We start from the raw sequence: 25,272 nt of genomic DNA, 5'->3' as shown, positions 1-25,272 counted from the left end.
ACATACTTACTTATTCTTTGAATTAATTACATTGAAATACCCTACAGACCAGAAATACCCAGAAATTACTCGTACATGGGGCATGCTCAAATACAGTATTGCTATTGTATTTTGCAGCAAGTAACTTTGTTTGACGTAGAGATGGTGCAAAAGAATGGATAATCATTATGCCTTTTATTAGTACTAGTAGCATATTAATAGTAGTATCTCACAGCACTTTATAAACCAGTAAGAGAATCAGAGAAAATAGATGAAATGACTTCACTGAAGTCATTCAGGAAGCAAGAAACCAAGAGTAACATTGAAAATGCTTTTTCTTTGCTGTTACTGCTCTACTACAGTCTTCTGTTTGTTAAAAGGAGCTAATGCTTAATCCTGTGCTGTCTCATCCTTGACTTTGCTAAGTTTCACTGCTTTGAAATGTAACAGATACAGACCTCAAAGGAAAGGTATGAATGGAAGAAAATTCTAAAGTGAACTCCTGTGGGCAGCAGTGTCACACCCAGGAAGTTGGGCTTCCTGGCCTTTGAAGTGCCTCAGTGTTGGGATCCCCGTGAGTAATAAATAGAGCTTGTACCTCCTCTAGTGCATACTTCTCCTGAGGAAAAAACAGAGTGTTGCAGACTTCTCAGTCTTCTATTAAAGTCTTTGTTTCATTAAAATTCTATTAGGAGCTTTTGGATTGATAGATTCCTAGGTTGAATCTTTAATTTGTAGCTAGTAACTGTGGAGCTCTAATTTAACAAGTACTCCACATTTTATTATTTGTATGGTATACAGAAACTTTTCTGTATAATGGTTTATTTTACTGGTGCTGTTCAAAACTTCGGCATGCTGCAGCTTGGTGCTATAGAGGCTGCAACATCTGGAAAGGGAATACATCTTCCATTTAGTGCTGAATACGTACTGAAAAAATGGGGAAGTCATATAAGGTCAAAAGAAGTAAATGCACCGAGAGAGAGACCTGAGTCTTAGAGTATTGAATTAAAAAATAGCAAAGATGTGCTGTCTAAATAATCCCTGTTTTTCCACTGTAAGAGGCATTAGTTGAAACACTTCAGTGAGGAAACTCCATACATTTTTGCGTAAGGCTGTTTGTTGCATGTAGAAAGCTTAAAGGCTTTTTTAAAAAGCCAATCAAATGCATGTCTAATGTTAAATCAGTGGCTGATAAAATGTCTTTTCTGTGCTGATAGGATTTCCTGTAGTTACATTTTCATTTGGTAAGGAAAATTCCATTGCTAAGTAACAGATGAAAAACATATTATCGAGGCTTGAATATGAATCCCTTGGTAAAGGATGAGTGAGGATTTTTTCATTTGATATTGCCCTTGACTCTTCTGCTTTGTGATGTTCTTTTAAGGCTGTTGCACAGCAGCCGTTTGAATAGGCTGTAATCCGATAAGATCAAACTTGTCCATGTCTTCAGCTATTTTTTCCAAGTACCACAGCTTGTTCCAGTTGATGTGCACAAAGACAACATAGTTTCAGAGTCTATAGGTGAGGAGAGTATACTGATTCTTTCTTAATGTGTGTCTTTAATAATAATTGAAATTTAATAATCTTTTCATTTTTGGAAATGCCAAAACCCCCAAATCACATTGTTCCAAATATTTTGTAATTTTTTGGTCCTTTGAAACCAGAAGACTGATTACTTTCTACCAGAAAAGGGAGGTGGGAAAAGGATGCTTTTTATGGTCTTATTTTTCTCTAAGGCCTAATTTCCAACAAGCAGTCAAGCCATCTATTTGTTTGGCTTTTCACTATGTAACATAAGCATTCCAAATAATTTAGGTCTGTCTTGTGCAGGTGGTTGGTACATGAAACAAACTTGTTGCCTTTTTAAGGTGCATTTATGGTTTTAGAGTTGTGATTACACTTAAAACTGTGTTTTATTAGTATTGAAAGGGGAGAAAAACAGTTGTTTAGTAGAGCTATCTGAAAGTTGAGTGGGCAAAATAAGCATTTTTGTTTTGTTTGATGCTTTCATGCTGTCTTCCCCTTAAGTATTTCGATGTGTAAATTTAGCTGTTCCACTTGATACATATTCTTTTGCATTGGAAAGTGGTGAGAAAGAGACTAAAAAAGGAGAAAAAATGACACTTCTCTAATCTTGGGGGGTGTGGTGGTGGGGATTGTGTTTCTTTAAAAGCTAAACTTCAACAAAAATGTGATCTGAAAAAAAGTGCAAGTAGTGTAGTATCAAAGAGGACCAAAAGTCATATAGGAGAAGCCAAAGAAATATCATGAGGTTGGGAGAAAATGAGCAGGGAAGTACAAATGAGCAGGAATTAAAACTTTGTAACAGAAAAGGTTACTGATACTTACATTATCACAGGACATCAGCTTCGAAGGTTCAAAATAGGATTTGACATCCATAAGCATGCTAGACATTTTGTCTTAATTGTTAAATTGAACTTTGGGTAAGATACTGAATTTCAGTCAATGCTTGTTGGTTTCTAGCTATTGGAGGATAACAGACTTACAGGGAAATTATTCTACAGCAATGCACAGAGCAGTTTTTAAATGCCAGTTCCTGAGTGCCATTGGTCCATAGTGTGAGACTGGACCTCAAAATGCAGGGGTAAGATAAAGTGTGACTATTGCTGTGTTCTTTGAAGATTTGTCTGTGGCTCATTTTTTGTATAATTTGCATGAGAAGCATTTATGAGGCCTGACTTTCTAAAGGTCCTGATCACTGCTTATTGTCACAAAACAGTATTATCAGAGTCACATACTGTAGTCATGCAAATGCTTAAATAAAATAATACTCAGAACAGTTCACTGACAAATGGGCATTGTAAATCTGTGTTAGAGTTGACTGTAACTGCAAGAGTTAGAAGAGCAAAAATCAAATAATAAAACTTACACTAGAACTCAAGTCTTGCATGCCATGTTTCAGGCTTTAGTGCATATTGGTGGTTGATTATAGACATCCTAAATATAGGGGCATATAATGGAAATGCTGACAGATTCTGAACTATCATGGTAACAGGCACTGCTATAATTAGGCATGCATCCGAGTGGACAGTGTAATATGATTGTCATGTTTATACCCTGTGCTGGAAGGAATGTTTGTTAATCTGCACAATCCTTTTGAATGAGTTGGGGAGCAAGAGATTGTGGAAGAAAGATGCTGAGGTTTATTCCATATTCAGGGTGATGTGCATGTATATCAAAAGACAACAAATACTTGCAGGCTGTTGGATAACTCTGATTAACTGCATAGCATGTTATCTCAGGATTGAGAAAAAAAACCATCAGAATTCACCTGAAAACATCAGGCCCTATACAACTCCACAGAAGAAAACATGAAAAGTTTTCTATCTTTATATTAGAAACAGAACATGATTGAAATAGTTTGCATTTCAGTAAGAACTTCTCTTTCCTCCTTTTTTAGGCATGTAAACTCTCCAATCAAAAAGTCTTTTTCTCCTGTTTTCTTTTTTCGGTCAAGCTACTGTTTCTTTTGTAATTTCAGAGGGCAGAGCCCAGCTGTTGCTGAATTTAACTTGCTCCTGAAAGCATATTCTTTGGAAACTTATGGTGTTGATCCTCATCCTTGCAAGGTAACAGTTCTTTTTCACAATATTTAATAAAATATTCTTTTTACTAACATTTAATAAAAAGCCATTAATTGTATTGATTTAGCTCTGCTTTATATCCAGACGCAAACAAGGAGTAATTAATAAATTAACTTGCGTGGAACTAGATACTACATTTAAGCCTTGGAAGAACATTGACTGGATGACATTTCTGCACCAGTCAAAGGAAAGGTCTCTCCAAAGGAAGGAGAACATCATAGGAGAATGTAGTAGTGTCATGACAAAAGTTTTGGTTATACTACATAATTTCTTTTAATTTAATGCAAGGGTTTCTCTAAATACTTCGGGTGTGAAATATTTTGTGTTTGCCAAGATTTTCAGGATTCAGTGTTATTCTGTCGATAAGATGCAACAAATTGTTACTTCTTGACAGATTAGTTTTTCAAACACCATCAAACTATGCAAATCTTAGGAAGAACAGGAAACAGAATGTACAGAGGGGAGAACCAGATATGCATTTTCATATTCCTCCACTTAACTATTTTGTGGTTCTCTGTAAGAAGCTGATTTTAGTTACCAGTTCTGATTATACCTTATATCTGTGTTTTTATTTCCTTGGCTTTATCTGCATAATATGCGGTGTTTGCTTTCAGTGTTACTTTGCTTTGTGTTTTAACTGCTATCTTTACTTTGGTTTGTATATCATCTCATTTGGTGGAACAGCAGTGCTGTCCAGTTACCTGTTCTGGTGGTGAGCACCCTTAAACAGTCAGCTCTAACGTAAACTGCATCAGACTTCATATATACTTTGCTAGGAATGGTGCTCCTGTGTGAAATACAGGGTCTGGTTCAGATCTCAGTGAAGTCAGTGACTTAGTAAACTTTATAGTTCAAACCAACACTGCGGATTTTCAGAGGGCATCCCAGAGACTTATGTTGGGACTTGGGACAGAGTCAAAACTGGCTCAGAATTTCCTCTTCACCTGTGCAGCAGGGCTTGTAGTGTGGGGGCATGCCAGGTTCACGGTGCATGCTTAAGGAAAAGTTTTTAGTCTTTGGGAAGTGTACTGCAAAGCAAGGTGCTTCCCTGGCTCCTTATGACACGCTACTTCCAGTGCTATGGCTGCTACTTCAGAAGCATCCGTGTTTCTGTTCCCCCTTATTTTACCGGTGGAACATAAGGCACAATAAAGTTCACTAAATTTAGCAAGATGAGGATCTGGAACTTGGAATGGACAGGAAATCCAGTTAATAAAAATTCACCTGAATCATTGCGCAAAAACTACGATCCAGGACGTTTATTGTGGAATTAAGAATTTAAAAAATGGTCTTTCCTATTTGAAAAGCAAGTATTACCATATGTTCTGGTTAGTACTCAGGAGTACTTGCATATTGTGGTAAATGCTGTCTGTCAGCAGTACTTCCAACACAACATCGCAGAGGAACAACATCTTGTGAAATCTTAAATATCAGTGTTGAAGCAGATACGAATCCCTGGTTTGTAGTCAGTGAGCACGTTAAGAATGGGACACACATAAATGTATGTTTTCAACAAAATTGGCAAGTATACCTAAGGATTGGTCATTATCATCAACTACAGGTTGATGGAAACAAAGCATAAGATGCTGTTACTCATTTAAATGCTGAGAAATAAATTAGACCTGTATTGCCAAGAGCAGTTGTTGTTCTTTAGAAGTGTACAATTTGAGGGCAAAATTTATTCTGAAAGGAAAACAAAATAAGGGTAATCTATAGTGGAGTAATAATTTATGCTATCAGTAAGAAATACCTCACTAGATGAGGGGAAATTTATATTTCTTTTTTCTTTCAAGGACTCAACGGGGACAACTACATTTTTAGGATTCACAGCTGCAGGATTTGTAGTTTTCCAGGGGAATAAAAGAATTCATTTGTTAAAATGGTAAGCATGTGAAGTATGAGTAGATTAATATGTAACAGTCTTTTCTCCTGTGTGTTCCCTTCTTCCTACTGTCTTCACCTTCATTTGTTGTCTTTAAGGTGAACCATGTGGATATTCCTTCTCTTGACCCATCATGTTTCTGTTTTAAAGGATCTTAGATGAGAATAGTAATAATTTGATCTCATTCTTCCACCAGTGAAAATTATTCCACTGAGTGCATTAGTCAACATAATGCACAAATGCTAAAATTGAGTAAGTTTTTTTTTCAACGATGCTGCAAATCACCAGTGAGGCTTACTGGCAGAGATGTCTGGAGGAGTTTACAGGAGTCCACCTGCATCCTTATTTGACTCTTGGAAATGTTGCTGTTTCCTCATTTAATTAACCTCAATTTGAAAACCATAAAAGAACTTACTTGGTAATCAGAGGAGGAAGTGAGAATGCCTTTTTATTTTTTAGCCTCTTTTTTTTTTTTTTAAGAAGTGGACACTTACACAATTGTCTTTCGTTTGCCTGTCTTTGCTTTTGTCTTCTGCTCCTTTAACACATTTGATTTAATTGAGCAGCTGCAGCTACATTTAAGGGAGAGGTAGAACCGAGCTCCTGCAGGTGGTATGGCCACAGCTGGCCGTGCTCGCAGCGGTGTGGGGCAGCGTGAGCACAGTCGTGCTCAAATGTCGATAAATCTCATTTTAGCCCTGCTGCTAAACACATGCCAGCAGCAGTTACTTACATGTGGCTGCTTTACCTCAGCACTCCCAGCCTGTTTTGTGGGAAAAAGATGGGCTGGAGGTGAAATGGTGAGGTGTTTTTTTTGTGTAGAGCTGGACTCTTTGCTGCATATCCATAGGAACCTCCCTGGTAATTGACTAAGCTGAAATCCTCAGAAGTGTAAAGTTGGTGTAATCCTGTCTGTTCGACTGAGTTCCCCGTGGAGCTCTGGGGACATGTCTGTCAAATACCATCTCTTTGTGATCCTGGATTTGTGCTGTAGTTTCCCTAGGGGTTAATTTCAGGTAGCCTAGCCACAGAGCTTTGGTGGTTTGTGCTTTTAGCATAAGGAGAATGTAACTGTAATGTCAGTCTGCGGTGCAGGGAGAAGAAAATTGTGCTTGCCAAGCATGTATCCACCATACTGTGGGAAATTAGTTTCACAGAGCTTAGTTACTTAAGAAAAATGTGTCCTTTCGGAGATCTCAGTGTATTCATTTAGTCCATTGGCATGCAAACCAGATACAAAATGAAATGGTGATAGAGGAAAAGCCATTAAGCTGTCTCAGTGTTATGCTGGCTTTTGGAAGGTCAATCTGGTGAGATGTGTCTGAACACCATGTACTGCTCCTTTCATTTCTAAGACCTAGAAGAGAGTGTTAGTAGCTTTAACTGATGTTAGCTGAAATTTGCACTGCACAGTAAAAGTCCAGATTCCAATTTGAGATTTTCTTTTCAATAGAAAAGCTTTCTCAACTGGAATGATTTTTTATTGTTGTTGTTTAATGTTAGAGCAAAACTCTTGTTATAAAGTTTCAGGGATATCATTGCCTTTCCTGTAGAATCATTCCCATTTCATCCACCTGACATCCAAAATCTTAGAGAAGTTTATGAAAAACTACAGTGTCTCCATTTTGACTGTGATAATGACAAAATTTCCATTACAATTTAAGCAAAGGCATTGTATTGCCTTTATATGGTGCACTGCTATTCTGTATGTTGATTGTGCTTTAAACCTTGGTTAAATTAAATTTTGACATAGGTTTGGAACTCACAAGGCCCCAGTAATAAATGCTGTCAAATATTTTCTTTTTCTTCCTGTTGTGTTCTGTCTGTAAGTAGTCAGGTACTAAGATGCGTCATATGAAACCATAAGGATAAGGATAATAAATAAGGATATTAAAAGTATTATCTTTCCCTCAATTTAATTACATTAGTTGTTCCAAGATTTTAAGATTTAAGAGGAATTACGAACTGTGTAATAAATAAAACGTAAACATACTTTTAATTTCCTCTTCATTTTCCAGAAGCCAAAATTAATTCTTCGAAAGTGCATAGGGATGTAAAGTAAATACTCTGGTATTGTCTTCTCGGCTCTAAAGAAAATTAGAACATTACTTTAATATTGAATGTTGTTAGACTTCTATTGAGGCTCTTTGTCATTTGATAGCCTGCTTGACTTTGGGAATCAGGGAAACTTGCATGCAAATTGCTTTACGTACCTGTAAATCTACCTATTTTTCCTATACTTAAATTATTTTTCTCTTTCTAGGTGTGATGTCTATAAACTGAAATTTGAAGGGAAGACTTTTTATGCATTTGGAGCTCAGAAAGAGGTCAGATTTTTACAAAACTTCTGTATTTGATTGAGAATCAACTAAAACATAACATCCTTTTTTTAACTAAACAAACTTCTAAACAATCAATAATCATACTTCATATTGTAACTAAAATACAGAATATGGGTGATTGTGAGTATTGATGTTGCCAAAAGAATGACTGATTTGCAAAGGGTTGAAACATTTGTCAGTTAACATTCACGCAGTGCTATGTTGATTGCTCATGGCTTTGGTTGTCTGTGTAGTTAGGCTTTAATGGATTTTAAAGCACTAAATCTATACCCACCCAGTTTAAAGTATGAGCAACATCTATATATGATTGAAAATTTAGGTAAGCATTAATACCTGGATCAATGTGAGGTATTTTTGGCTAATTATGATTATCTCCTCAAATCTCGGTCAGCTGAATAGGCTGGAGTCTGTCCTAGGTAGTTAGGAGTTTTGTCATTGGGCTCTTGCTATTGAAATTGTAGAGATTTTTGACCACAATATTCTATAATCAGTTCTTCCCTTAGGGCAGAATGATATAGTCCAGGATTGTGGCTTTGGATGCAATCTAGGTGAGGAATAGAAAATGGAGGAAGGAAATAATGGCAGAGGAATCAGGGACTGTTTGTGTGGTTGCAAGGAGGGTTTGATGATAGGATATAGGGAGCAGGGAGGAGTGGGTGGTAAGTAGTGCAGCAACTGTGCAATGTGGAATATTGAACATAAGAGTCTTTCCTCCTTTGATTTTGGCCTGAATACAGTTGGTACATATTTATTCTACAAGCCACTTGTACATATGCTCTTCTCTGCCCACCCCAAGCATCCTTTTTTATTTCAGAAACAATGGCCTGGGCATTTTAAGTATCACCTATGGATGGGTTGTACTTCTGTGGGTGAACCACAGATTGAAGCTACACAGGAAAACTTGGTCTTCAGTGTATCCGGTACATGGTGAAGCCATCAAGTACAGCTACTTCAGTCTGAAAATTCAACATTTTCATTACTTTTATTTGCTTTCTTTTCTTTGCACTTAGAAAAAGGCTGTGCTGTCATTCCATACCTCTACACCAGCAGCCTGCAAGCATCTTTGGAAATGTGGGGTGGAGAACCAGGCTTTTTACAAGTACGTAAACCTAAAGTCATTATCTATACTGAAAGTAAAAAAATGTGCATGTGAGTAGGAGATTGTTCAATGTGAAATGTTCCATTTCATTAACAAAATTCAAAATGAAAACAGAAAATATGCAAGTTAATGGGGAATATTATTTCATTTCAAGCCAGTATTATAAATTGTTTAAAATCTGAATGAGACAGGAGGGTTTTGGCAGTGAATAATCACACTTTTTTCAGCACACTCTTTCTGCCACTCTCTAGTGTGATGTTTGATGGACACAGTGTTGCACTTGTGTTTGGGAATATGGTTTTTAATCTTAGCCCTTCTGTTGAATATCTTGAGAATGGAGGAAACAATCTGTTATGCTTGATTCTTTGGGCTCTTCTGCCAGTAGGTAATGTTCTCCCACTTAAAATTCAAAGTTTAATAAGGGTTGATTGAAAAAAAAAATAATTCTCTGCAATGATTTAAGAAAGAAAATGTTCTTAGATACATTTTGAAACATGCCATCCACCTCATTTAAAAAAAACATCAAACAAACAGGCTGAATATTGACAAGAAAAAAAGGATTATCTTCTTCCCTATTCCCTAAAAGAGAACCTGAAAGTAATGCCTCATTAAAAAGTTCTTATTCGTTCTTTGTGCCCTCCATTCACTTCGCTAGACCTGTTTCCTGCTGCTTCCCTTTAGCATTCTCTATATTAACATCTATTGTGTTTGACACTGAGTTAATAAAAAGGTTGAGAAGAATTGTTTTCCACTGGAAACACACGTAAGTAAGAAAATAGCGTTTGAGTGATTTTATTTTGTTACTAGAAATAAATACAGAGAATAGGAAACAGTTCCCACCCAAAGGACAGAAACCAATGTTTGAAGTAAAGACACGTGAGGGAGACCTGTAGGAATATCTCTCTGGTCTCATTGTTAAATGGTTGTAATATTAACTGTTCGGGTTTTGGTCACAAATATGTGGTTGTGGTGGGTGCCAGATGCCCACTGCTTTCCCACTCCTTCTTCTCAGCAGATCAGGGGAAGAAAATAAGATGAAAAAGCTCATGGGCTGGAATAAAGACAGAAAGATTGCTTACCAGTTACTGTCATGGGCAAAACAGACTTGACTTGGGGGAGGTTAATCTAATTTGTTTCTCACCTTCTTACTCCTCTCCACGGGCCACATCTGCTGTGTGGAGCCAGCTCCTGTGTGGGCTCTCCACAGGCTGCAGCTTCCCTCAGAGCACGTCCATCTGCTGTAGGGCAGGGACCCTGCACAGCCTGCGGTGTGGGTATCTGCTCTGGAGTGGTCCTCCACAGGCCGCAGAGGACAGCCTGCTTCCCCAGGGACTTCTCCACGGGCTGCGGGGTTGTCTCTGCTCCGGCACCTGGAGTACCTCCTCCCTTCCTTCTTCACTGCCCTTGGTGTGTCTGCAGGGGTGCTTCTCTCATGTTTTATTCTACTTCCCAAATGTCTTCAGGGCATTACTGTGGGGTTATTTCTTTAGTGTGATTGCTTAAACTTATACCTGCCTGTTTCAGTTCTGGTGGGTCTTAAAAGAGGACTACTTCAGTAAAATGAAGATTGGTGGTGATACTCAGTGGAGAGAAACCTGGTTGATAGATTGGAAAATAGTAATGATTAATATCTGGAGTGCAGAAGAATAACTACAGTCCTCCAAAGATGAAACTGGACCCAAAGCAGTCTGTAAATAAAGGCTTAGGATAGTAGTTTTGAAACAGCAGAAGTTTTAATGCATTTCAGAGAAACTGAGCTGTACAGTGTAGACTGTTATTTACTTAACAGCATTAGATAAATCCTGTGTGTTTATGTTCCATATGATACCAACAAGGTATTCTAATAAGATTGGAACAGATGTAGCCAGGTTGTGTAAGTAGTTAATGATAATGATGCTTTGCCGTAATTAGATATGGTCCTCTCCTCTGCTTAGAAGAGCTTGAGACTTGGAATTTAAGATAAGGTCATGACTGCTTGTCATGTTTTGAAAAACAGATCTTTAGTCCAGTTTCAATCCAGGTTCAGGGTTGACTGTTGTAATCATTTTCAAGTAGATATAAATTATAGAAGATTGTGTACTAGGGTCTGGGAATGAGAGACTTGAGATGAAATCAATTTGCCATTTTGAAGGCAAAGAATGTCAAGGAGATGGCATGTTTGAGGTAGTCTTCCATGATCTTTGTGATAAATGACTGTGATAAAAGGTTGCTGTGTACTTCATGATTAAGGAGAAGCAGTAGGATATGCTCTAGGCTACTAAGAAGTTGACCATACAGAGACACCGGAAATGGAACTAATTTTGGAGATGAGTGTTACCACTTCTTTATTATTTATTTGGTTTACTAGTGGGAAAGTGGAAATGGCTGTATCTTCCCACAAACAAGGTGGTGTTAGGGCAAACTTGTCCTAGGGGCTTTTGGTGTACTGTGATCTTTCCTTTATCCTGTGAATGAAAGTCTCTAGAGATGCAGTAACTGTCTGGATTTAATTTTTTTTATTTCCTGTCCAGGTAGTCACTTGGTTTATGTTCATTTGTTCTGTGCTGCCTGAATTGTTTTGTGCACACCTTATATTCTAATTTGTATAAAGGCCTTAAAAAAAGTTGGAAATCCCAACTATTGAATATTACTTTGTGGTATAAAAATAACATAGCTTGTAGTTTTTCTTGTTTAGTTTTGCTCATCAAGTCCCTTCTAATGCTGAAAAGGTGTCAGCCTCTGTCCTTTTTCTTCAAGGTATGCAAAATCCAGTCAGATCAAGACCATGTCCAGCAGCAAGATATTTTTTAAAGGCAGTAGATTTCGATACAGGTGGGTGTTTGCTGTTTCTTTTTCATGGTAAACCATTCCAGAAGGTAAGAGAAAACGTCCCTAATTACTCCTGGAAAACTGTGGGCTCTTCCTTCTGTTTGCACCTAATTCAGGTCAGGATTCAAAAGTTTTTCTGTCGTCTCTTTAGCGTCACCTATAAAATAAACTAGAGGCTTCATGCAGACTTCTGTCAAAGAGCAGTTTCCCCAGAACAGGGCTCCACTTTTAATGCAGTTTCTGTAAAATCAAGGATGCATGGCCAGTGCTGAGATTGTATGTCCCCTGTAACTGGGCAACTCTGGACCAGTGGTGCATTAGTAGGACAGTCCAGCCCCGCTCCTAGTGTTCTACTACAAAAGGTTGCTTTTTCTTCCAGTAGCTTTGCAGACAAGGGATCAGCAGAATTTTTAATCTGGGCCATTATATATCCTTTACATAGGAATATTTTTTTGCCTTTCTTCTTTTTAGTGTAACTTAATAGTTCATGTATATATAGTGCTTGGCATGTAATGAGCTCATCTTAGTATTTGCTTGAATGTTTATTTCATGTTTTAATACAGTGGAAAAGTAGCCAAAGAGGTTGTGGAGGCAAGCTCTAAAATCCAGAGGGAACCTCCTGAAGTTCACAGGTATGCCTTGACATTCAGTATTAAACTTTAAGGACTAAGGAGTATTATTGTTGTCTACAGAGGAATTATCTTTCCTTTACTGTGAGATGTAATGGGTGTCATTTTGCGCTTCCTCAATGACGCATTCAAGCCTTGGGAAATACGTGTTGCCAGTGTTAGAAAATTTTGGGAATAGCGTATTACAAGGGCACTTAATATATGCTGCTGCGAAGCTTGGTTTAATCAATCAGTTAGGTAAGTAGTTTATATTACTTTCTGTGTTCTGAAATAGACTATTATTACATGATCCTGACAGAAAAGTATGTTCTCATTTCATTCCTAGTTCTTGCCCGATTTGGAAAGATTGGGTGGTTTTTGTATTATATGGTTATGTTTAAAAGTATACGTGATAGTTTCTTCATCACACAGTCAGATTAAAAAGCAAGAAGTTCATTCAATAAAGAGAGGAATGTTCAGAGAATCTTTTTTTCTGAGAAAAATTTGGCTTGTTAGAAGTAATCAGCTAGACTTTGCAAACAGACTGATGCTTTCTAGTCCTTATCACTGTCATGGTTTGAGCCTGGTTGGCAGCCAAACACCACGCAGCCGCTCACTCCTCCCTTCTCTTCCAGTGATGAGAAGGGACAAATGAGCCAGGCTTGGGATTTGAGATAGGACAGGGAGGGGCAGATCACCCATTATGGTTACAGGTAAAAGGCAGATTCATATGGGGAAGGAAAAAAAAAAAAAGAACATAGATTTATTACAGACACTAACAACAACACTTAACAGAGTAGGACAGTGAGAAGCATTGCCACATCTTGAGAACACCTTCCCCCCACCCCTCCCTTCTTCCCGGGCTCAGCTCTGCTCCCGATATCTCTACCTCCTCCCCACAGCAGCTCAGGGGCAGGGAATGGGGGGTGCAGTCAGTGCTGCTGCTTCTTCCATCTTCGGTGGGGGGAGCTTCTGGAACTTGTTCCCCCTGCTCCATCATGGTCCCCCTCTCACAAGAAACAGTCCCCCACAAACTTTCTGCAATGTGGGTCCTTCCCACAGGACTCGGTGTTCCCCACACTGCTCCGTCATGGGTCACCAACTTTCTCCAACTGGATTCCCTCCCACGGCTGCAGCCCTTCCTGAGCTGCTCCAGCGTGGGACTCCCCCGCATGCTGCAATCCTCCCAGCACTGAATTACAGCAGCGGGGCTACCTTTTCCCATAAGACCCCGGCCTTCTTCGGGCACAGAGACCTTGATCATCCATGTGAAACACAGGCCATAAATCAGTGTCTGCTCCACCGTAGATCTTCATGGGTGGCAGGGGGGGGCCACCCTGCCGTCTCACCACAGGATACAGGGGGGTCTCTGCTCCGGCACACCTCCCCCCTCCTTTCTTCCTCCGTTCCTCCACTGACCTTGGTGTTCACGCAGCTGCAGCAACTCCTCCTCACAAGTCCCACTGCTCATCACCAGGTCCCTTCTTTAATACGTTATTGCAGAGGCGCAGCTGATTGGCTCAGTTTTGGTGCAGAGGTGGAGCTGACTTGGAGCTGGGGGAGCTTCGAGAAGCTTCTCACAGGGGCTACCCCTATAGCCCCCTCCCCTGATACCAAAAAACCCCACCACTCCCTCAAACCCAGGACAAGCACTTATTGTAGTGACAGTGAAAATTGGTAAGAACATAATTAAAGTCTTTCAGAAAAGAAGAAAGAGGCCATCAAGAAAAAGCTATTAATTTTTTTTTTTAAAAGGTTACTTAACTTTCTGAGCATTCTACAGTCATATCCCTATTTTTAATGTGATTTTTTTCAGGGGTGGAGGATGAGTGTTTGTTTTATTTTTAATTGAATATAGCTATTATGTCTATATTTGAGAGAAAAGTGGATTGTCTTTACTAAAGGTTAGGAATATATTTGCAGTAAATATGTATAAATAGGTTGTCCAGCCCTACTATGTAGTTAATACTAAGGCCATGCAGGGATGCTTTTGAACATACTTTTGCAGATTACATTTAAAAATGAGGTAAGTGACTGTCCAAAATGTGTTAACTGAGAACACAGAAGGCAGAATATAGGTCCATCATTGAGGCAGGGTAGAATACTTGGGCACACAGATACATTTTAAATTAAAATAGCTACTCACATAAGGAAACAGCTTTTTGCCTAATTTCCATAGGGTTTCTTTTTTCCATAGCATAAAAAAAGATTTTCACAAGATTTATCTTGCATATTACTTTGCTTTGCTTTCAGTATTTAAAGTATTTTAAACATATTGTTTAAAACTCTCAGTGTGCATAAAGAATCAGACCAGAGGGCAAATAAGTTCATAGAGCAATTCCATGTGGATTTAACACCCATAAATAGTAATGCATATTTTTTATGATTAATCTTCTTAAAATTCTTGCATTTACAATACCATGGTAGCTCCAATTTCAGTCTCTTAGGAAGATTAAGAAAAAGTCAATTGTTTCTGTAGTGGAGGTTTTCAAATGGGAGACAGAGGTAAATAGTTTGTCCTTCTAATACCACAAGTAGGCCAAAACCGTAGAAAATTTTCAGCTCCAAAAAAAGCAGACTTTAGAAACAAATTACTCTGTGATAGAGTATTTGGGGATGGGAAATGGTAGTTTTTCAGATGTAAAACATTTAGAGGAAATGACATGATTAAAGGTAAATATATATATATTTATATATAAAGTTTTTTATATATAAATAAAACTATACGATTAAAGGAAAAAATATATATTTATATATAAAGCTTTTTATATATAAATAAAACTATATGATTAAAAGTAAATATATATATTTATATATATATAAAGCTTTCTCTGCCCATGCCCCCTCCTTCAAAGTCAATTCAGTGGTACCATGGCCGCATAGAAAAGGAAACATGCAGTTGCGAGGAGGTTACTGTTCAGTATCTTTGTGTTTGGATGTTACACTTAAAGCACTACAGACTGAAAATCTGCTGGAGTATGTTGTCATGCAGCATCAGTGCGGTGGCAAGTTATTCTGGCAAATACACACTGAATAATATTTTGCTTCCAGGCCATGCCTGAAGGAGGGGTCTTTGTAAATAAGTATGGAGTAGGAGCCTTATGTGTGCTCCCAGGCACAGCTCCTATTTTGGAAGTTGCTTGATAGCTCTTTACAGCAAGCACAAAGATCCGGGGGATGTATAACAAGCCTGTGGAGGTACCGTTTGGTTGGAGTGATTGTAATTACAGTAATCTGAGTGAAAAACGTATTTGGATAGTGAAAATTTAAAATAAATAGTTATTAGAGACTGCTCACAGAATGCAAATGAGGACCTAAGCAGCTTTAGGCATACACTAATGAACAAGGAGTCATGGCAATTGAGCAAGAAAGCTTGTTTATCCCCACAGAATATTTAATGACATGTAATGTGATTTAGTGCAGGGCATCTGTGTCCCAAGTTTACCCAAACCCTCAGCAACACACAATCCTTTCAGTTTACTTGCAATAGGTGCTTTGTCCAGTTTGTTTCTCTATGTGGAATTGTAAGTTGAGTCTTTGTGCAAACTTGAAATGCATTTTGTGAAACTTCAGCACTGTACCTATGTACTGTTCAAAGTGAAGTAGAATCCTCATCCCTTTCATCTTTGCTTTTGTTGAAAGTAAATATTTTATATTGTAAAGATTCAGATTTATTGCAGGACTCTTACTTCAGGCCTGTATCATGCAAGTCTTAGATATTCTAAAGAGCCATTTTGTTTTCTCAGTAATACGATTTTAGGCTAATGAGCCTCATGACTGAAGTGAATCAACAGCATTCCTCAGACTTTCCTGAGAAAGTTCAACGCCTGCTACCAGGAAAGCCTGTTAGAGCCAAGACAAGAAACAAAACCAGCCTGAGCACCTGGAGGCATAGTGTGGAAGCAGTGTCTGGGGTGCATGAGAATGAATGAGAGCACTGTGTATCTGTTAACTGAAGGGATACAGTTGTTCCTGCTTTAGTCTGCAGTGCTCAGACCGTAACAAATCCTTTACCCAGTCCTAGAGACAATGGAACAACATCAGGAAAATTATTTCTATCCTCTCTGCCTTCCCCTTCCCTGAAGCCCAATAGTGATGTGTGCTGTGCAGCATGAAGAGGAGCAACACACTGAAATCCTGCATAAGATGAAATTGAATCGGGCTGCATAAAGGGAATTAAACCAGCACAAAACCTCCTCTCACAATTCAGATGTTGAAAGGTTTATGTCTGCTGAGGGTGCAGCATAACACAGCTGAAAGCAGCATTCAGTGTGCAGAACTTGCTGTGATAGTTCAAGGCCTAGTGTAATTTATGCAAAATGATTCCGAGGAGATGTTTTGGACTACAGTGGTTTCCGTGTGAATAAACTGACCCTGTTTTGCCTGTTCTTTTAGAACCAGCATTACCCAGAGTCGCAGCTCTCCCTCCTTGAACAAGCAACTCATAATCAACATGGAACCTCTACAGCCCCTCCTTCCTTCTCCCTGTGAGGAGGAAGAGGTTCCTTTAGATGAAGGTGAGTCATTTACCTGATTCCTGCCAAACATGACCAATATTTATTATAAAACGTATGGAAAAAGGTGTGTTATGGACTCAGGGATGTAGAAGAAAATCTAGTAATTTCCACTAGGAGTACACCATTAAGTCTCTGCGCATCATACTGAAGAAGGATCACTAGCTCATGGCACTGTGAACAGGCATCATGCAACATACATTGTGAGGAAAGTTACTGCTGTCAAGCTTTCTGTTTTAAAAATCTTTATTTCAGATTGTCAGGTGAAAGGAGTTTAACAGGAAATATACAATCTCATCACAGCACCATTTTACTAAATAGTAACGGCAGTTACTCAGAAGTGAAAACTGACAGTTTACTGCTAGGTATGTTGTTTATCTTGCTTCCCTTTACTTTTGTATTTCTTTCTGTTCTAATGTTAGGAAAAACTCTCTGCTAATTCAATTCCATTGACAAAAAAGGATGTTATTTGAAGGTCAGCTAGGAAAGATTCTCTGCTTAATTTAATCCCCTTGACAAAAAGGGATGTTATTGCAAGATCAGTTTGAATGCATTATGTCGAACAAGGTTTTCCCTGTATTTGTTTATTCCTTGATATTTTAAAAATCACACTCAACACCCATCTTTTTGAGATCCGGTCATTACAAAGAATGGTATGAACATTTTAGCCATCTTAAATGATAATAGCTTCATTCTTCCTAATGAAAAAGGAAGCTAACCAAGCAAAATCTAACACTGGTTCTTAGTTGAGATGTAGTAAGCTAATTGTTTCAGAAGTTGGGAAATAGGACCACTGCTGTTCCTTTGTTGTGGTCAGTTAATGGAAAGCAGAAAACAGCTGAGCAAGTATGTTCATTTTCATGGGTGTAAATCCTAATTTCATTTTATAGGAGTCATATGAACATGTTTTGCTCATTCTTCAGAGTTTCAACACTGAATGTAGTAAAACCAGGGTGAATTAGATTGCCTGTGTACTTAGGTTATTATAATTCATAGTAGTATCTGCATGATGTGTCATTAATTTTAACAATTACTTGGTTACCTCTACTCTGAAATTGGTGTATCTGAGAATTCACTTTCTGTCAGCCATCACTGTGTTCCTGCTAGGCAGTTGCCACCACTGCAGGGTAACAACAGCTTGCTTCTTCTAAGACTGCTGTGCCACACTTATACCTCTAAGCAATGAAATCCATTTTTGGAAACTGCTGACTTATTGCTATACCCTCACTAGAGAGTGGTGGTTTCAAATGTATATTGAGTGTTTGAAAGTCATGTTTCACTTTAGTCAGATTGTTTTTACTACTATAACTTAATAGAAATATTTGCTGGTGGGTTTCCTGTAGAATATGTTATGCATAGTTAAATACCACCAGCTGCTACGTTAACAGTGTTTAGCTCTTTTACAGTATTTTCCTGCAGTGAACTTGGCTATATTACCAAATTGCTACTTCATAGCTCTCTGACACTGATGCTGTCTCTCTTCCCCACATTCACTCAACCCACTTCTATGGATTCCCATCTTTTTCCTTGCACCAGCACTAATCACCCTAGAGTGAACTGGGAGGAGGAGTCAAAAAAAAAAGAAAAATCCAAACAAAAAACCCAACCAGCAACCCCCTAAGTATACAGTGTCCCTCTACGGCCTGGCTCAACCTTTAGGTGGCCCATCAGAGAGGGTCAGGCAAGGGCAGGGGCAGGAGTTGGAGAGAGGGGAGGCAGCTATCCCTGGGACTGTCTCAACTGCATTGGGAAACTTTTTAGTGTGGTACATGACGTGCGGAAATAGACTCCACAATCTGATAGATTGTAAAGTAGGTATGTTTATTCAGCGCTGAGGTACACAGGGGATAACTCCTCCTATTGTGTACCCAACGTATGGTGCTGTTACCTAAGATTTATAGAGCAAATGATTACATATTCATAATATTTCGCAATACGCCTATACATATGCAACACCTATCCCCGCTTCGTATTATAATTAGCATTTCCATAATCTCCTCCTAGTTGAGTCTGCGCAGTGTCTTCTGGTGGTGGTCGTGGGGGTCTTTGGGGATGAAGTCAAGCTCCTCTTCCTCCTGTCCGCTCTGTGACCCCAGGTTTTGCGCAGACTCAGTTTCTTACTGGCTGTTGTCCAAACCGCGGGTCTAGTTCCAACCGGCTTAGTACTGATAAAGCCTAAAGAGCTCACCGTGTTTTACAAACTGTCTGTTCACTAAGCAGAACTGTTAACCGTTATCTAAACTATTTCCCTTGAACTATTTTCTTTTGTTATCCCCTTCTTGCTATTATCCCCTTCTTGCTATTCTCATGTTAACCCTTACATCCCCTGTTCCTATCTTGGCCCTGTATCAGTACACTTGTGAAACAGCCTTGCCATCTCACTGAATGCACGGGCCTGAGGTAGGGGTGAACACCCTGCTGTGCTTTCCAGAGAGCCTGCAGATGCTTGTTGGGAGCATGGTGCAGCCCTGCCTACGTCAGATGTCCCTTTGCTGTGTGGGCTGGCTAATGCAGCTTCCAGGACCCACACTTGTATTGCTGCAAGGGGTTGCTGTATGCATACAGATGTTCCAGCTGCTGATGGCCAAGACCTTCACACAGTGCTGCGCTGTGCTGTGTAGATGGGCCCAAGCAGCTCCCTAGCAAAGGTGGCTATAATGGTGCTGTCAGCTGTGCATATCTTGGGCAGACTCAGGAGAGTGCACAGCTTTGTCTTCAACTGAGCAAAACTTTCTTGTTCTTAATTTTAAATTTGATTTATATATTATGAGCAAAACACACGGCAAAAAGGTATGATGGCCTCATTGTCTTGCGTAAATAGGACTGCTTCCTGAAACTTCTGGAAAGATGAGTTATGAGTTGGCAGCACCTGGGCCATATGAAACTTAACAGAAACCGACAGATGAGAGGGGAGATTTTGTGCCAGTTTCTTGATAGTTGCCAGGGGACAAAGCCACTGGAGATGGTGATAGCAGTCTGCAAGAGATTTTGAACAGCTTCAGCCTACCTTGTTGTCCTTAGGATAATCCTTTCAGATGGAAAACAAACACAATGCAACCAAATACTTGAAAACAACTAAATCCCAGCCATTCTCGCATATGAAATTCCATTTTACACATCTTCTCAGGCTCTCATGCTGAAGTGAAGCTGTCCTCCAAAAACCCCAAATTGTCCAGTGGGTTTGCAGACATGTAAGAAAGGGTGTGCTGACTAACCTGATCATAAATGACCACTGTTTGTGGGGAGAAGGATACTGGATGCCCATAATATCACTGTGATAGTTACTTTAGCAGTGGACACTTATGCAAAAGAATCTGAAAACAAGTAAGTAATGGCATTTTATGTTTTATTAGAATGGCAGGCAGAAATATCCTGAATTTGTCTACTGGCATCTCATTCTTCAAGAGGCAATTCTACAGTATGTGCTTAGAGGCCATGTACAGGTGTCCAGTTACTAATATAAGTTCCTAGATTTGAATTGGTATTCTTACTTAAATGTGCTTTTATTCATGTTTTAAATTTTAGTTATGTAAATGATTTACCTAAGAGATTGGCCACCAACAAATACATACTTTGTCAAATTAAAAAACTAATCTCAAGTCCTCATGCCTTACATTTTGCAGGTCGTCTCTCAGTGCGGTCGTCTCTCAGTGCGTTGTGGCTACTGCTTAATATTCTTCAGGCTTTCACATTCCTTGTTACCGATTCTTGTTTTGCACTAGTGTCCTTTCTGTCTGAGGAGGAGGGAAGGGGCATGGTAGTGTAAAGATGCAATCATAAAATTACTGTCATGCATAGAAGGTTATGCCATGGAATTAGATTTTACATGTAGGAGTGTCAGATATGCTTGGAGAGATCATTTCTACTTTTTGAATCTTCAAAAGGCACCTAACTACAAGGGTTTTAAGTGTATCCAGAAGCGTGATTGCAGAATGCATCTTTGTCACAGGTGGCCAGATTAAATCCTTCTGAATGGTATATTAGGTTCTTTCCATGGTCCTGGCTCCATGTGCAGTTGAACATACTATATTTCTTTTGGTATTGCTACAGGAATTGTCTGGATGCCTTCTTTCACCAGCTGATTTGGTGAGACAGATTATTTGCCTGTCCTGATCACTTGGCAATTATTTTACAGATGACAGATCACTGTCTTTTGTATTTCCTGGCACCAGATGCTATCAGCGCTGCGTGTATTTGAGTAGTCCAATTAAAAAAAACCAAAACAAAACAAACAAACAAACAAACAAACAAAACACAAAAAACCCAAACAAACAAACCAGCCAAGAAACAAACAAAAACAAAACAAAAAAACAAATCACCCCCCCCCCCAAAATCGAAAACAACAGCAACAACAACAAAAAAAAACCACCCAAAACCAAAACTTTGACAAATTGATGAAAACTTCCTTTAAGTCATTTTGTATTCTTGTGCTCAGGTTTCACACATGAATAATTTTTTTTTGTGGCATTGAATTTTGCCTTTGGAGCAACCAAGGTGAAAGTAGTGTGCTTTGGCCCTTCTATTGGCCGATCTACTTTGTATTGTATTTTAGGAAAGAGACTTGATGGCACAGTCACAATCTGATTTCGTCCTGTTTAAAATCCATGTTCCTCAGTTTTTTATTACCAGAGAGTTACACACTTTTTAGATGTCCTCACTGATCTTTTAAGAAATTTTTTTTCTTAGGAAATTGCATGCCTGTGCGAGTTGTGTACTGAGAGGTCTTATCCTTTAGCAAACTTATTTTTGTGTGTCACTCCAGTATAAGACAATTGCATTAATGGCAATTAATTGGCATGAATGATATGTTTACTTTAGAATGTGGAGTCTTCGTTGCATCTTACAAGCATGTATGGGAATGTGCACACACCAGCTACTACCGGTCTAGTTGCCTGTCTGTGTGTGTGAGTTCTCATCAGCGTAAGCTTTGGTTGTAGAGCAGAGGCATATGGAGCTTTTGTGGGTACAGCTTAATCAACAACACATGGAAAAGGCCATTTATGAATAATAGTATGAATAAATATTAAAAACAAGCTAGTGAAATATGAAATAAGTATCTGTTCACATGTTATGTTTGTACAGCAAGAACAGTGTAGCAGGTAATTTAGTCTACTTTTTTCCCTGGCCCCAGCTCAGTGTTGTTACATTTAATTTTTATTTGAAAAAAACTGATTGGCTCAGTGCTGCTGTTTCTCTGGGTAGAACTAATACATAGCATGTCAACATTAATATTTTTAAAATCATACTTGCTGTAAATGAGACACAATTTATGTTAATACATCAGATAGAGAAAATCATTAAATGTGTTGTGTCATGTAACATCAAACAGCTTTTCCTGTGAAATTAGCAGAAGCAATACTCCTGGTAGCTGATTGTACCTGGGTTGTGTGTGTGTGTATAGTAACAAAAATTGTCATATATAGGAGTTCATCAGATTTCTTAGTGACTTTTCCAAATACAATAATGGTTCTATTTTTAGATTCCTGTGGTCTGCAGAGATGATGAATTTCTTCCAGTATTCCATTAAACTTAGCAGAGGCCAAAGTGAGCATCCTTAGGTCAGGTTATATGTATGGAATGTTCTACTTTTTTTTTGGTAGTTTTTTTTAACATTGAGATCATTCTCTCATTTATGGGATAAAGTCTGGTCATCTTAATTTTCTGCTGCAGCTGTGCACTTTGTCTTGGAAGTTTCTGACAGTCTCCCAAAGAACATTCTGTCCTCAGGAAATCTTAACATTACTGTGTGAACCATCATGTCTGTGTTCAACAAAATAACTTGGATTTGCTGTCCTCTAACTGTGTAATTGATCCCTACAAGGTCTGAAAACAACTTTTTACAAACAAACCTTTCATTTCAAGATAACAACACCTAATGCTAACAACAATTAGCTCTGCCAGCTTTCCATTGTAACTTGTTTACAAATTCTCAGATTTCCAGGTGTTTACCATGCCATATGTCTACAAAATAAGATCACTACCTTTGTTACAAACTAAACAACGTTGCCCCCCATCACCATAATAAGGTACTTATAAAATCTGAAAACAGGTGATATACTTCCTTTTCACACAAACATTAAAATTGTTATGTTTGAACAGAAACTTCCCTGTTCACTATTTTCACTGGCTGGAGAAGGATACTAGTTTTGAAGAGTGTTTCATTAGTTGTAGTTTTTTGGTTTTGGGAGGGTATTGGATTTGCTTTTGTAAACATACTTTCTGGTTTTAAGAGAAGTTGCGTAGCAGTCTATGTTTTCTGCCCCCTCTGTAACAGGTCATGAATGCTGAGGGTCTGTCTGCCACAGTTCCCACCAGTCATTAGCCCTTCATCTGCGTAACACCTACAGTAGCGATTTAGGAAGGAGGAGAGTGACAAAGGCTGAAAACCCCATTAGTTACTCAGAATGGACCCTCCTCTGCACACAGATGCCAGGCAGCTCTGCAGAAGAGCAGCAGGCTTCTTGTCTGGAAAACCTTTGCTGAAAAACATCTTCTACCCATTACGCAGGATGTGCTGCCAATGTTGGGTCATGCAGTCTTTGTCCTCTCAGGAGACAGCTTGTTCCTTACTTGCTAAGAGTTAGTAGTAGAAACAGAGAGTTGCAGACGCTGCTGCAAGATTTCAACATAAACCTGCCTTAGTTTTGTAGACATGGTTTGTTGGCAGTGACCTGAAATCTCAGTCATTTCTCTCTTGCATGAGCATGGTCACATGAAACATAAATGGTACATGTTTATTCATTGAAACGAAGGTGCTGCTGTTGGAAATCACTCTCAGCCTTGTCAGGGTGACACTTGTGTCTTTGATTAGGCTTTCCTTTTTGTATTGAACATGTTGGTGGTTAGACTTTTGTAGGAATTGGTGCTTTCCAGTTTTTGTAGCTATGTACAGAGTGAAGATTCAACTCTTTTTAGTGAGGTTTTAATGATCCTCTTTTGGTTACTACAACAGTTACAAGAATAAAGATGAGAAAAGCAGACAGAGTCTTACTTTTGAAGTGGTGATAAAATGGAGATAAAAAGTGAAGGGCAATTTGATCTTCCCTCAGATCCACAAGGAAGTGCTTGCAGAGAAGGAAAGGAAGGGAGAAACATTTGCCCTGCAGGAGGAAGGAGTAAAAAGGAGCACCACTGGATATTCATACTATATTGGGCCAGACAGGGGAAAGGAGCCACCGTCAAGATGCTTTCCAAAAGCTCCAGTGAAGCAGATGTCTTTCATGAGAGAAACCACTTGTTGTAGAATATGCATTTGCAGGACTCTCTCCCATGCCCGCTTCTTTCCCACATATTTGCATGCACGTCATTGATTTTATGGTGCAGACGAAACAAAGGACATCAGATAACAAAGACTGGGATGGCACATGTTGTAAATATTAAATAAAGATAAGTATTGCGGGAAGTGAGAGACTACCTCCTTGCCAGTACACTCCTTCTAGTTTATCTCCTCCCTGTGGTTTCAGTGGACCTAGTAAGAGCTCTCTTTCTACTAGGACAGTGTGATGCTGTGCACATGGTTGCATGGCAGCTTTCAGCTGGAGCAAGTTCTCAGCAGCCAGAATATGTGCGTCATGCCTTTTTTAGGAGCCCGCATATCTCTGCTGCACGAGGATGGGGCAGTGCCCAGACCTCTGAAGCAGCGTGGTCTGGTGGATACGAATGAGTCCAATAGTTGCCCATAAGTGGGAGCTGGAGCACATATGCAAAGAGAGCCATTTTTCCCAAACTTAGTCATTTTCTCTTTTTGTTCATACACCAGCAAGTCAGCTTTGATTCTGGGCTTGAAATGAAAGCATTTTCAACTCATTGGATTGCCTTGTGACTAAGGTTTGTAAGAACAGTATAGGATTTTTCCATTTGTATCTACATATTTTCTGCAAATACTTTCCAGGCAGCAGTGGGGAACTGACATCAGTGGCCACATTGAAGCTCTTTGGAAAAATAATGGCCACAGTGTCATTTTGTTCTTTGAAAAACAGACGTTAAGTGCTGGCCTTTTGTTTCAATGCACTATGTTTTGATGCCTTGGATATTTTTATGTTTGTGTGTGTGGTTCAGCTGTTAAGCTAGCAACTGCTAGCTGAGATGGATGCTATGGAAATTTGTATTGTACGTTATGAGGCATTTGGAGATGTTTAAAAATAACCTCTCGTTCTGTTCCCTACTGGGATATTTTTATTGGCTGTGTTAGAAGCTTGTAATTTGATTCGTTGAGAGTGACTTGTGTCAGTCTCTTAAAACTCAGTGGGAACTCAATAAAAGGTCAAAGCTGGTATGGGCAGAACCTTTACAGGACTTTGAGAAGAGGAATTAATAGTCAAAATGGTGAAATGTCTTGTAAAAATCCAAACCAAGAAGAGCATTCATTTGCGGATGGTTAACCACTGCAACAAGGAAGTATGCATTCGATTACTCCGGCATGGCTCCAAGATCAC

The 25,272-nt window shown here is 39.0% G+C and overlaps 1 protein-coding gene across 2 annotated transcripts in view; it reads left to right on the top strand.

Moving 5' to 3' along the window:
- FRMD3 (FERM domain containing 3) overlaps window positions 1-25,272 on the top strand; it is a 148,877-nt gene that overhangs the window by 111,995 nt on the left and 11,610 nt on the right. For both annotated transcript variants that reach the window (XM_042788028.1, XM_032981901.2), the window contains exons 7-13: window positions 3,482-3,569; window positions 5,378-5,466; window positions 7,730-7,793; window positions 8,819-8,907; window positions 11,644-11,718; window positions 12,279-12,347; window positions 16,719-16,840. In XM_042788028.1, coding sequence (XP_042643962.1) covers window positions 3,482-3,569; window positions 5,378-5,466; window positions 7,730-7,793; window positions 8,819-8,907; window positions 11,644-11,718; window positions 12,279-12,347; window positions 16,719-16,840 — 596 coding nt within the window. The remainder of the gene's footprint in view (window positions 1-3,481; window positions 3,570-5,377; window positions 5,467-7,729; window positions 7,794-8,818; window positions 8,908-11,643; window positions 11,719-12,278; window positions 12,348-16,718; window positions 16,841-25,272) is intronic.

Source organism: Tyto alba, unplaced genomic scaffold (assembly GCF_018691265.1).
Source record: "Tyto alba isolate M040663 unplaced genomic scaffold, T.alba_DEE_v4.0 Super-Scaffold_13, whole genome shotgun sequence".
NCBI lineage: Eukaryota > Metazoa > Chordata > Aves > Strigiformes > Tytonidae > Tyto > Tyto alba.
The sequence above is the reverse complement of the archived record's forward strand: the minus strand, read 5'-3'. Positions and strand labels throughout refer to the sequence as shown.